The sequence below is a fragment of the Staurois parvus genome, unplaced genomic scaffold (genome assembly GCF_062004578.1).
Source record: "Staurois parvus isolate SC_StPar_1 unplaced genomic scaffold, SC_StPar_1.0 ptg000321l, whole genome shotgun sequence".
NCBI lineage: Eukaryota > Metazoa > Chordata > Amphibia > Anura > Ranidae > Staurois > Staurois parvus.
The window spans coordinates 12,184,617-12,198,825 of record NW_028318117.1 but is presented as its reverse complement, the minus strand read 5'-3'; the positions used below and the strand labels follow the sequence as shown (position 1 = coordinate 12,198,825).

Below are 14,209 nucleotides of genomic sequence, written 5' to 3'. Positions count from 1 at the left end.
CCCTGATGATCGGTGCCGATCCCTGCTCTGACAACTGCCGGTTCTCGGCAGTACTTTCCTCACGATCTGACAGCGTGAGGAAAGTGCAGCCGAGAACCGGCACTTGCATTTCCCTCTGATCGGCGTGTCATTGGACACCGCTGATCAGGTGGTAAAAGGCCGCTGTGATTGGCCTTTTACCACATCACGTGATCAGCTGTGTCCGTAGGTGCGCGCCCCCTGGGGCGCGCAGGAGAGCATGTTCTGGGGGGACGTCATATGACGTCCACTCAGAACTGGCCGGCCGCAGTGCAGCCGTCATTCGGCTATCTGCGGTCGGCAACAAGTTAAAAAAGGCCTGGATCCTTTCTTGGATACACAGAATATAACTGGTTACTATTATAGGTAAAGTTGATCCAGGGAATATCCGATTGCCTCTCGGGGGATCAGAAAGGACTTTTTTCCCCTGCAGGAGCAAACTGGATCATGCTTTGCTGGTTTTTTTGCCTTCCTCTGGATCAACTGTGGGTGTTGGATTATAACTTTTTTTTTTAATGGTTGAACAGCCAGACTAACTATGTAACTATGTGACTGCTGTGATTGTTTCATCTTTCACAAATATCGCAACAACCTCTGACAATAGTTAATTGATTTTCTCTACAGAAGGAATCTTTGTTCAGACATCATCATCAGCATTTACTTCTTGGACTGAGATGTCAGTTTAGAATTTACATAATTATGTCATGGTAAATCCTGGTGCCTGTGCAATTCTTAGCTGTATTTACAAATGTCTGACCCAGATCAGCTACAGGAGTATCTCATTTTGTGAATTGCTACAAACTTACAATGCAATGGGATTGATTTGCTAAAACTGGAAAGTGCAAAATCTGGTGCACAGAAACCAATCAGTTTCTAGTTTTTTTTGTCAAAACATTATTGAACAATATAAAGTTAGAAGCTGATTGGCTACCAGGCACAGCTGCACCAGTGTTTGCAGTTTTAGTAAATCAGCCCCAATTTGTCTGTGAGAGAGAAGACTTGTAGAGAAAAGATGGAAGAAATGTGGATGGGGAATCCTCCCTGCTGAGCTTTGTATTCTGACAGCAGGGAGACTTCCTCATTGTTCCCCCATACTTAAAAAGCCCTCCCTGGACCCCAATGACCCGAACAACCTCAGACCCATCTCCCTGCTCCCATTTACATCTAAACTCCTCGAGCGCCTAGTCTACACCCGCCTATGCTCTCACCTCAACGACAACAACCTTCTCGACCCCCTACAGTCCGACTTCCGTCCCCTACACTCCACCGAAACCGCCTTACTCAAACTCTCTAACGACCTGCTAACCGCCAAAGCTAATGGCCACTATTCAGTGCTCCTACTCCTTGACCTCTCTGCAGCCTTCGACACAGTCGACCACCCCCTCCTCAAAAAACTACACTCCCTCGGCCTTAGAGATTCTGCTCTCTCCTGGCTCTCATCCTACCTGTCACAACGCTCTTTCAGCGTTAAATATAACGCTACCACCTCCCTCTCACTCCCCCTCTCTGTTGGGGTCCCTCATGGCTCCATCCTCGGGCCCCTTCTCTTCTCCATCTATACCTCCTCCCTTGGCCAACTCATACACTCTCACAGCTTCAACTACCACCTACTGTATATGCCAATGACACACAAATCTATCTCTCAACCCCCCACCTCACCCCCTCAGTCTCCTCACACACCTACTGAGCGACATATCTGACTGGATGTCGCTCCACTTCCTTAAACTGAACCTCTCCAAGACCGAGTTTCTTGTCTTCCCCCAGCCCGCACACCACCCCCCATTGACTTCTCCATCATGTCCAACAACGCCACCATCAAACCCGCCCCACAGGCCAGAGTACTTGGTGTTATTCTGGACTCCAACCTATCCTTCCAGCCCCAAGTCCAATCTTTAACAAGCTCGTGCAGACTCCACCTCCGCAACATCACCAAAATATGCACGTTCCTAACCCCAGAAACCACTAAACGGCTCATCCACTCCCTCATCATATCACGACTCGACTACTGCAACTCCCTCCTCACTGGCCTGCCTCGCCGCTGACTATCCCCGCTTCAGTCAATCCTGAATACGGCAGCCAGACTCATTCACCTTTCCAACCACTCCATCTCCGCCTCCCATCTCTGCCAATCCCTCCACTGGCTTCCGATTGCGCAACGGATCAAATTCAAAATCCTAACACTGACGTACAAAGCTGTCCACCATGCTGCCCCGAACTACATCACTGACCTAATATCCAAGTACCACCCAACACGCACACTCCGCTCCTCACAAGACCTCCTTCTCTCTAGTTCCCTGGTCTCCTCCTCCCATGACCACCTCCAGGACTTCTCCAGGGTGTCACCCATCCTCTGGAACTCCCTGCCCCAACCCATCAGATTATCACCTACTCTCCTCTCCTTTAGGTGCACCCTGAAAACCCATCTCTTCAGGGAAGCCTACCCCACCCCCTGCTAACTTGCCGACCTCCTCCACTCTTCCTACCACTCCATCCCCCACAGCTATCTCCTCCTGTGCCACCACCCCCTCCCTCCTAGATTGTAAGCTCGAAAGAGCAGAGCCCTCGATCCCCTCATGTTTTGCATTGTATTGTTATTGTTCTGTCACATGTTCTGTCCCCCTTTGTAATGTACAGCGCTGAGCGAACTATCGGCGCTTTATAAATACTGTATAATAATAATAATTGTTGGAATACACTGATCAATGCTGCTGGCTATAGCCTGCGGCACTGATAGAGTGGGGAAAACCCAACAGGGCGGTTGTACACAGGTTGATCTACTAATCGACTTTTGTACAACTTCAGGGCCCATACATTGGTCAAAATTTGGCCAGTCCTTGTAGAACTGACTGCATTTCAATCTATGTATGGCTGCTTTTAAATTTACGGAAAGGTGTACTTTATTTGAGCTGGAGTACAAGCTATATGCCTCAGTTTTAATAATGCAAAGTGAATGCTCAAAAAAGTTACAAATATATTAATTTATTGTTACTATTAATCTTTATACAATGTTGTCAAAATATATTGCTCTGACAATAGCAGCATTGTATACAAGTGTGCAGAAACATGTTTTACATAGATATCCAGTACTGTATACACTGATGACTGAGATGTATTTCTCATGTTGTAAGGAAATCATTAACATTTATGTGGCTCTGAATAAACAGAAAATGTCTGCAGAGTAATAAAGTAAACCGATAGTTCAATGGTTTTAATTGTGACATTTTAGGATGCATTCTCAGACATCAGAGGGCGTAATAGGTGGGCAAGCCCCTTCACCTTTTTATTTAAATTGCAGGTTTCCTTATGGAGACATAATCCTGGCATGCTGTACTAGATAATATGCAGACTGTTCCCATCAATACATTATTTGGGTTTTTGCATGTAATATGCCCTCATTCTTCTAAACAGCTGCAATATTTAAGCCTCGGCCAGATCGCTGTATACTTGTCCACACATCAAAGACCATTAGGGTTTTACGGTGTAATTTGCCCAGGAAGGGAAGGTGTTTAGGCTGAACATGTAATATCCCCAGCTGTTAATGGACAATGTGATAACAAGCACTCCAATAATATTCAGCAAAAATCCTGCTTTTGCCTAGGAGAAGAAAACAAATCATGTTAGATATTGAACTTGCATGTTTTTGTTGTGCAAATATACCTTTAGTTATAAACTTGGCATCATAAGGTACGTGAAATCACCAACACTTTGAATGGTATTCATGCACACAGCTTGGTCTATTATGCGTGTCAGAAGAGGTAAGAATACCTTTTCAGGCAGGGGCGGACTGACCATTTGGAAACTCGGGCACTGCCCGAGGGCCCGGGGTCAGTAGGGGTCCCCATGAGATGCCCCTGGTACCTTTTTCATAGGCTTTTCTGAGTTTGGGCAAGGACACAGGGGCCCCATGATCCCCTATTGCCCAGGGGCCCCATGAGTTGTCAGTCCGCCCCTGTTTTCAGGGCATTGTAAGCCTGAGATTACAACAATGTGTATTTGTGTTTGAGACACTCCCTGAACCTCCTCCTCTGCCTTTCTGACATCTTTCTGATGGATCTTTCTAACTTGATAGCTATCCACAAGTGTTAGATAAGGATTGCAAAAAATTAAAGTAGTTTCTGGGGAATTCATTCCATTAAGGAAAAAATGACATCACTTTACTTCCTCTGATGTGGATACTTCCTTCAGCTGCTCAGAGGTGAAGTAGCAGAAAAGGTTTCTGAAAGATGGTAGGTTTTTGTTACAGCCAAGGGGAAGAAAGTTTTGCAGGTATGCATGCACAATTTTAGTTAGCTATTCTACAGAGGTTGATTATAATGATAACCTGCGCTAAATGCATCACAAATAGTGAAACAGCAGCTGACAACATACAATAAAATGATAAAAACAGTGTGCAGCGTAAACGCCCCTGATGATGTCTTCTTATGACGAAACGCATAGGTTGGAGCTACAGCTTGTGACGTCATCACGCCATGCACATGCTGAGTACATTTAACGTTTGTAAGTGAAATATTTTTATTACATTTAAAAAAATTTTAAATACTACACTATGAAGAGTTCTTGTTCTCTTTACATACATACAATTGGGACCTTTTGATTATCCTTGTGGTTCTATACTGCATTTATGCCATCGAGTGAGTAGCAGTGGAAAAACTCTGGTAAAAAAGACCTGTTCTGGACTCCTTGCCTTCCAATATACTCTATATATGCTATTTTGACCTCATGACCTTTGATAATTTTTTCTGGTAGGAGGCTCTGAGTGTTGGTGGTGGAGGATCCCTTTCTCTCCTTTGTGGCACAGTTTCTTCCCATGGATATGGATTTTATATAACTTTTAGTCACACACCATGGTCTTATTTTGAGGACTTTATTTGACTATATATTTTTTATTATATGTTTGGGGGGTTTTTTATGTTGGGTGAACTTGCACTGCATACTGTTTTTATAATTCTACAGGGGTTGCATGAAAATTCTGCTTTAATTATATAGCACTGTAAAACTGAAGGACATGTTGGTGATACGTACCATATCCACAACCTTGAGCTGCCCATATGCAAAGGCTATAGCATTTGGTGGTGTGGCCACTGGTAGCATGAAGGCTAAAGAGGAGGAGAGTGTGCATGGAAGCATTATGTATAATGGATTCAGTTGTATTGCTTTTGCCTAAAAAAAAAAAACAGAAAAAGAAGAATAAAGAGCAGTAGAGCACCGAGTTCAATTTATATCACTTTATATCACTTTACAGTGATACTGATGACTTCTAATTGGTTAACTGATATGCTATCTAATGTCTTCTTTAGCTTTGCAATTTTCCAATAAAATGGCTACATCCCCTCAGCCCTATAGCAGATATACTGCAACAGGGTGGCAGGGGTGTGCAAAATCAAGTATATATACGTGATTTTGCATTTACGGGTAGGGGGTACGCGCTGTTATTCGTGGCCACAGCTGTCAATCACCAGGTCCCTAACTACATTTAGATCTATAAAAGATGAACTTTGATTTAGTTTTCCACTGACCTTTCAGTTTGCAAACATGAATGAGTATCTAAAACCAAAGTTTTTTTATTTATTTTGGATGGAGTAGGGAATGTTCTCACAGCCCCTGTCAGATGTTTCTCCTGTCTCCTGCAGGGGAGATTTCACTTCTTTTCCTGTCCTGGAGACACAAGAGGAAGTGAACTTTCTCCATAATGAGAGGAAAAAAGGTGCCCCATTGGAAAAAGGTGCCCCATTGCCACATTTCCCTTCACTTACTGGTCCGGTGACAAATATAAGGCGGTTTGAGGTGCAAAATATGGTTCAACATAAAATCCTGTGGTTTTTCCCTGCTGGGAATAGAAGTGAATTGCTCTATGCAGCCTTACTCATGTATATGCCAACACTTTTGTGCACACGCATGTGCATATGATATATTTCTCCAACACAGAATTTCTGTGTTCAGGAAATATGTCATACACACCTGTGCAAGATAATATTTTGACTATATAGCCCATGTGCATGTCGCTTAAAGTGGATTTAAACTGATCAATACTCACCTTTCTAAAAGTTTCTTGCCTGTGCCTACATGTTCTCCAGTGTGCCAGTTATCAGCGGCTGGTGAGGGATGATGTCACTCCTGTGCATGTGCAGGATTTAGTCATACTGACACACAGGAATCAGGCCGGCTGTTGTAAGCGGAGCTGCACATGCACATTCCAGGAATCGCTGTGCGCTGTGGATATTTTTGCTCTTCTTCTGTACTAAAAATGCTTAATCTGATTTGACTGCACACTATGAGCTTCTCACAATATACATTAGAAGCTGCCGCAAGTCAAACACAGCCTGTCTCATTTCCTATCAGGACATCCAGCATCCTCCAGCTCTTTCCTCCCCAGATGTACTGTCCCTAGTCTGCCTCTTTCTTTCATTGCTTTCAGTTCTTTTAATCATGAAGGCTCAGCATTACACATAGGCATTACCTTGGGCTGTCTGCATATAAGTCTGCCTATCAATGCCCAATAAACACCAACTCCATACTAACACCTGCCCCTAAAGGCATTTCGATATTTGCATAACTCCTCCCAACAGACAGCCCACTGTTTCTCATAGGGCTTATGACTTTTGAAAGGAGTAATGTCATGTTTTTAGGAAGCTACGTACCATGCCAGTACCTCCCACCAGCTATGATCTGTCTGCTTTTCATAGAGACTCACAGAGAACTTGTGATGACATCACATTTTATTAGCATGTTGGTGGGGGAGAAAGGAAGGTCCAGGGAAGGCAAAATATAAGCAGATTCAACTTGAGGTGTAGACTATCCCAGTTTCTAAAAAATCACTGCTTTAAAATATCCAGAATAAACAATAATAATAATAACTTCATGTTATACACATTCTACCCTGAGCCTGCTATATAAAATAACTGGTTGTGCTAGTATAACAGAAATTTCATATCAAATATTTATACAAATGGAAATACTCTATGGCAACATGGGATGCCCACCTATTAAGAGTAGTCCAGCTGCAGAATGATCTTGCTAGGTAGGGCTTGTTAATTTTTAGAGCCCTGTGTGGGCTAGAGGGGGGTGGGCCTGCCCATCCTAATTCTTTGTTCCAACACCACCTATGTAGTGTCCACAGTTTTTACAAGCAGGCTATACCTGGGAAAATCTAAATATTTAGCAGAAGTCCTCAAGCCAATGGGTGACGAAGCCTGGGTGCCAGACACATCCATACAAATCTGTGACCTCTATCTGTCTGGTACCAAAAATTAGTTTCTACTTTCTACAAGTGATAATGGAAGCGTTGTGTTATTCTTTATTTGGAGATCTGGATGTATCAGAATTGCCCAGTTACAATAGTAACAAATTTAAATGAATCTGAAATAACAATATTACATTTTGTCCGAAATAATGAATTATCCAAATCTGAATCGAATTTGAAAACAATTTTGAAATGTAAACATATTGCTGACTATTGCTGATTTCCTTCAAAGACTGTGTATATTAGTGTATATTAGTGTTAGAATATAGCTGTCTTCCGAAATTTGAATTTCGAAAAGATTAGAGTAACAATAGAATAGAAATTAAAGATTACAATATAATAGAAAATATAGGAATAGAAAAGAATAGAATAGAAAAACAAAGATTACAATAGAATAGAAAAAAAAATAGAATAGAAAGAATATAGCTGTTTTCTGAAATTCGAATTTCAAAATAAAATGAACTAGAATTGAAAAGAATAGAATAAAACAGAATAGAATATAATAAAATAGAATAGAAAATAAAATGAAAGAATAGAATAGAAAGAATATAGCCTTTTTCTGAAAATAAATATATAGTTGTCTTTCGAAATTCAAATTTCAAAAAGAACAGAAGAAAATAGAACAGAATTAAACTGAATAGGATAGAAACTAATATAGAATAAAAGAATAGAATATATTAACACAGAATAGAGAATAGAATAGAACAGAAAAAAATTGAATAGAATAGAAAAATAGACTAGATTAGAAAAGAGTAAAATATAGAAAGAATATTGCCATCTTCCAAAATTTGAATTTCGAAATTCGAATTTTGAGTAGAATAGAATAAAATAGAATATAGCCATCTTCCTAAATTCAGATTATGAAAAAACACAATAGAATATAAAAGAATAGAAAATAAAGGAATAAAATAGAATATAAAAGAATAGAATAGAAATTAAAAAAGTAAAATAGAAAAAAAAAATATTAGAATGGAATAGAGTAAAATAGAATAGAAAGTCTTCCGAAATTCGAATTTTGAATAGAATAGAACCGTCTATTCTTCACAATGATCGATTCAATATTTTCGATTCAATTAAATTTTAATACTAAGAAGAATCCAACAAACAAAATCCTACTCCCTCTACATCCACATCTCTCACCTCCGATAGGAACAAACTCCGTATACTCCTACTGCACAACTACGACCTTAACCTACAAAAAACAAAAGCACGATTCTACTCTCTAGCCAATAAAGCAAACTCACTCTTAAACAAAACAATTAAACAAAAACGTCTTAAAGCTAAAATCTCTTCCATCCAACACCCTACAACACAATCCTTCCTCACGAACCCGCAAGATACAGCCAATGCGTTTGCTGACTACTACACTACACTATATAACATCAAAGATGATCCAAATACAACTCAACCAACATTCACCGCAATACAAACATTTTTAAACAATACGAATCTTCCCCATCTTACACCAGCACAACTCGAGTCAATATCTACCCCAATATCCCCTTTGGAAATAGAAAAAACCATTCAATCATTGCCTCTCAACAAATCCCCGGGTACTGATGGCTTTACTAACAAATTTTATAGAACCGTTGCCCCGACATTGGCTCCATATCTCTCTACTCTTTTTAACCACGTGGCCTCCATGGGTACATTTCCAAAAGAAATGTTACAATCCATAATTACGACCATCCCAAAACCAGGCAAAGACTCCCAACTAACTCATAACTATAGACCAATCTCACTACTAAACACGGACATCAAACTTTACGCTAAAATAATAGCTCAAAGACTCCTACCCCTTCTGCCTATGTTAATCCACCCAGACCAAGTAGGATTCATCCCAGGTCGCCAGGCACCTGACGCCATCAGAAGACTCCTATCCCTCCTCCACAAACTAGACACCACTAAACAACCCTCCATACTCCTGTCCCTGGACGCAGAAAAAGCATTCAACCGTATCCATTGGCAATTCATGAAATTAACGCTTCAAAAATTTGGAATTACCGACTGGATGCTTTCTGCAATACTCTAACCCATCGGCCAGAGTGTTAACCGATGGTACACTCTCACAACCCTTTTTCATCTCCAACGGCACGAGACAAGGTTGTCCCTTGTCTCCTATAATATTCGCCCTACTCATTGAACCTTTAGCTGCAAACCTCAGAGATGATCCGTCCTTCATAGGAATTACCCACCTTGGTAGAGAACACAAAATTAGTCTCTTTGCAGACGATATCATATTAATGATAACAAACCCACACAAATCGCTTCTTGCGATTCGCTCTCATCTTCAATCATATTCAGAAGTTTCTTACTATAAACTCAACGAATCCAAATCTTCGATCCTAGGTTTCCATATACCTACCCAAATCCAACAAACATTAACTAAACAGTTTACCTTTTCTTGGGAACAACATAGCATTCCTTATTTGGGGATAAAACTCACCCCCTCAATAGATAGCTTATATATGTCAAATCATAAACTTCTACTTGAATCTATTCCACAGGAGCTTACTAACTTGCGCACTTCCACACTATCGAAATCGGGCAGGATAGCAACCTTAAAAATGTACATACTTCCCAAAATTCTATATATATTCCGTACACTCCCTATCCCTATCCCCAATACCTTTTTTACCAAACTACAAGCGATATTTGCCAAGTTCCTCTGGAACTCAAAACAACCAAGATATACAACAAATCTCTTAATACGCCCAACATCCAGAGGAGGTGCAGGTCTCCCGCATCTGAAGTCATACTATACTGCAGCCCTTCTAGACCAGATTTATTTCTGGTGGCACCCTACTCGGGAAAAAACATGGTCAACTATGGAAACTATCCCGCACACCCCGATCTCATCTCGAGATATCCTATTTATACCGTGAATGTTCCAGACCAATACCATATTTAATCATCCTTGTATTCGGGCATCTTTACAGGCATGGTATGATCTCGTAAGTTGCACTTCGAATGAAACTACATCATTACCTACCCCTATTGCCACTCTCCGAATCATAATTCCCTTTTTAAACCTATTACAGTGGGAACATTGAGGAATTACCCACTTATAGCACTTATATACAGAAGACACCTTAGATTCTTTCTCCACTCTACAAAGGAAATTTAATCTTCCTGATACGGAACACTTTACGTACTTGAGAATTGCACACTCCCTACAAAAAACAAAGCTCCCACTTATGTTGCACATCCCTACCGTTGCACACAATTTTTTCAATAAAACACAATACCCACGCAAAGGGATTTCTACCTTTTACATGTATATTACCAACTCCCAATTCTCCCTACTAACAACTTCTCTAAACAGCTGGGAGAAACTTTTCTCTCAACATATTCCGTCACCCACATGGGAAAAATCCTTTACCATTACCTATAAAGCTTCCCGATGTAGCTCCCACTGGGAATCATATATAAAGATTTTGCACCAATGGTATTTAACACCAGTTAAGCTCTCCCTATTCTATCCTCAACACTCCTCTGCGTGTTGGAGACAATGCGGAGACATAGGATCAACTCTCCATATACTTTGGATGCGCAAATCCATCAGATCTTACTGGAATAGTGTAGCTGGCCAGCTAAGACTAGTCCTAGGTTGCTAACATGGTTCACATACATGTGTATACCAAACCTGCCAATAACCTCAGTACAGTGTATATGTGCATATGTTAAAGCCAAAAGCAGAATCATTGCTGTGATTTATGTCTTTGAATGTTATATGACATTTATATATTCATTGTGTTAGCAGAAGCAGAAAAGGAAAATATGCCTTTAAGAGTTAGTATATAGGTGAGCCAATCACAGCCAGCCTCACACTGTACAGAGCCTTAACCAATCCCAGCCAGTTTCACATTTATGCCTGTGTAAAACTCCCTGCTAGATTGTTCTACAGACACTTGTTCACCAGACAGAAGAGGAAACAAAGTTCCAGTCAGAGAAGCTCCATGGAAGCAGAGAAGGCCAAATAGGTATTTAATGCACTTGTGTGTTCCTCTGTTGTTTAGCAGTGCAAGTGGGTCTGTATGTAAAATTTGTTATATGTGTTTACTTGTAGTTCCACAAAAATAATCTAACGAGATAAGTAATCGAATCTATCGAATCTACCGAATCTATCGAGATAAGCTATCGAATCAAACCACTGTAATACGAATTAAACCATTGTAATATGAAAGAAATAAGCTATTGTAAGATAAATGAAACAAGCCATTGTAAGCAGTTATATGAAGAAGATTGAAGTTATTAAAGAAGTTAACTAAAGCATTCGGTGTGCTCTTTAAACCTATTGCATCCATAGAGCGGCATTGGAGGAATTACAGAGTAAAGTCAGTCTAATCAAACAAAGAAACAGCAATTGCATAATTTTTCTAATGCCACAGCGCACAAGGCACTACAAGCGCTGCGCCTGCCACAAATAGTGTGTTTCACTTGATCTTAACACTGACTGATTCTTTAGTGGCTCCTGACCCTGCCCTTGCACTACTTCACATAGGAATTGATCAGTTCCCAAATGACTCCCGCACTATTATCATTCACACACTAGCAGCTGCTAAAATCAATCTCACCATATTGTGGAACTCTACTAAAACTCCCTCTCTTACCTCGCTGATAGTGGACCTCAACGTCCAATGTGATATGGAGAGAAGATCAACCCTTAATAACTCTTCATACCATAAGTTCCAATTCCAATGGGCTAGATGGCTACGAAACCTGAACTGCTCTATAATATGTTGATGACTTATATGTATGAAACTCAAATTTTCTGAACTTTCTGTACTAGACTGGTATGGTGGTATTCCCGCCTATCTCCATCCTTTCCATTAACCCCTTTTTTACCTCCTTATCTCTGCCTGTTATTCCCCTTGTTTATATAAACTATATGAAGGATTGCGGTTCTTTAACCCAATAATCTTCTCAGGTTAAGATAAATAATATTAACTATTTCCCCAGCCAAATGGTGGGGTATATATTTTGCATATTCATTGTGTAATGTTTAATTTGTTGATTGAACCATTTTTTTTGTTACCATGTAATGTCTGACATCTTCAATAAAAAACAATTGAATATAAATTTGAATACTTCGAATCCATTGGAAAACATAAAATCTGGTTGAAAACGAATAAACAAAACTAAATTTAACTAAACCAATTTCATTACAAATTAAACAAAACAAAATTAGTAACTTAAAGGATAAGTTCACCTTTCGTAACATGTTACGTGTTACACCCATATTCAAAGTGCAACATGTAACATGTTATAAACAGACTGCCCCCCGTTGTGACAGCTGGCCCAGCTGTGTCACTCATTCAGTGTTCTGTCTTATGCAGGCCATAGATGGGTCGAAAATCGGCCGATTTTTCGGCCGAAAAAAAATCGGCCGATTTTCGGATCGTTAGTGGGCTATTTGGTCGGCCGTTTTTCGGTATTTTGGCCATTTTTATTTTTCTGTAAAGTTGGAAAAAAATCGGCCGATTTTGCCGATCGGCCGATTTTCGCGGCAATTAGTGGGCAAATCGGCCGATTTTTTTCCGATAAAAAATCTGCGCATGAGCAGTGACCTGCAAGAGGAAGACAAAAAGAAGAAGAGGAAGAGGATGAAGAAGAGGATGAAGAGGAAGAAGAAGAGGATGAAGAAGAAGAAGAAGAGGATGAGGAAGAGGAAGAAGAAGAAGAAGAGGATGAAGAAAAGGATGAGGAAGAAGAAGAGGATGAGGATGAGGATGAAGAAGAAGAAGATGAGGATGAGGATGAAGAAGAAGAAGATGAGGATGAAGAAGAAGAAGAAGAAGAAGAAGAGGAGAATGAAGAAGAAGAAGAGGAGGATGAAGAAGAAGAAGAGGAGGATGAAGAAGAAGAAGAAGAAGAGGAGGATGAAGAAGAAGAAGAGGATGAGGATGAAGAAGAGGATGAAGAAGAAGAAGAGGATGAGGATGAAGAAGAAGAGGATGAAGAAGAAGAGGACGAGGGTGAGGAAGAGGACGAGGGTGAGGAAGAAGAAGAAGATGAGGATGAAGAAGAAGAGGATGAGGATGAAGAAGAAGAAGAGGATGAAGAAGATGAGGATGAAGAAGAGGATGAGAGTGAGGAAGAAGAAGAAGAGGATGAGGATGAAGAAGAAGAGGATGAGGATGAAGAAGAGGATGAGGATGAAGAAGAAGAAGAAGAGGATGAGGAAGAAGAAGAGGATGTAGAAGAAGAGGATGAGGATGAAGAAGAGGATGAGGATGATGAAGAAGAAGAAGAGGAAGAAGAAGAAGAGGAGGAGGAGGAGGATGAAGAAGAAGTGGATGAGGATGAGGAAGAAGAGGAGGAGGATGAGGATGATGAAGGAGAAGAGGATGAGGATGATGAAGAAGAAGAGGACGAGGATGAGGAAAAAGAAGAAGAGGATGAGGATGAAGAAGAAGAGGATGAGGATGAGGATGAGGAAGAAGAAGAAGATGAGGATGAGGAAGAAGAAGAAGAGGAGGATGAGGATGAAGAAGAAGAAGAAGAAGAAGAAGAGGATGAGGATGAAGAAGAGGATGATGATGAAGATGAAGAAGAAGAAGAGGATGAGGATGATGATGATGATGAAGAAGAAGAGGATGAGGATGAAGAAGAGGAAGAAGAAGAAGAGGATGATGATGAAGAAGAAGAAGAAGAAGAGGAGGAGAAGAGGATGAGGATGAAGAAGAAGAAGTAGGATGAAAATAAGAAGCATTCCAGTCCAGCAAAAAGTGTCTCTGCAGAGAGCTCTGCTATTTCTGACAGTTCTCTGACAGTTCTTTGACATTTACAGCGGTTGCAACAATGTATCTATTTGTTTACGAATAAAAACATCTGTATCCTAAATGGAAACAAATAGATACAATGTTTCAACCGCTGTAAATGTGAAGGAACTGTCAGAGAACTGTCAGAAATAGCGGAGCTCTCTGCAGGGACACTTTTTGCCGGCTG

General features: G+C 40.6%; 1 protein-coding gene across 1 annotated transcript in view; it reads right to left on the bottom strand.

Annotated features, from left to right (window-relative positions):
• Window positions 1-2,977: 2,977 nt before the first annotated feature.
• Window positions 2,978-14,209, bottom strand: part of LOC149457442 (solute carrier family 13 member 2-like) — a 73,026-nt gene continuing 61,794 nt past the window's right edge. Inside the window, exons 11-12 of the mRNA XM_089683810.1 lie at window positions 5,041-5,178; window positions 2,978-3,612 (exon numbers count right to left, since the gene is read on the bottom strand). Coding sequence (XP_089539936.1) covers window positions 3,484-3,612; window positions 5,041-5,178 — 267 coding nt within the window. The 3' untranslated portion in view covers window positions 2,978-3,483. The remainder of the gene's footprint in view (window positions 3,613-5,040; window positions 5,179-14,209) is intronic.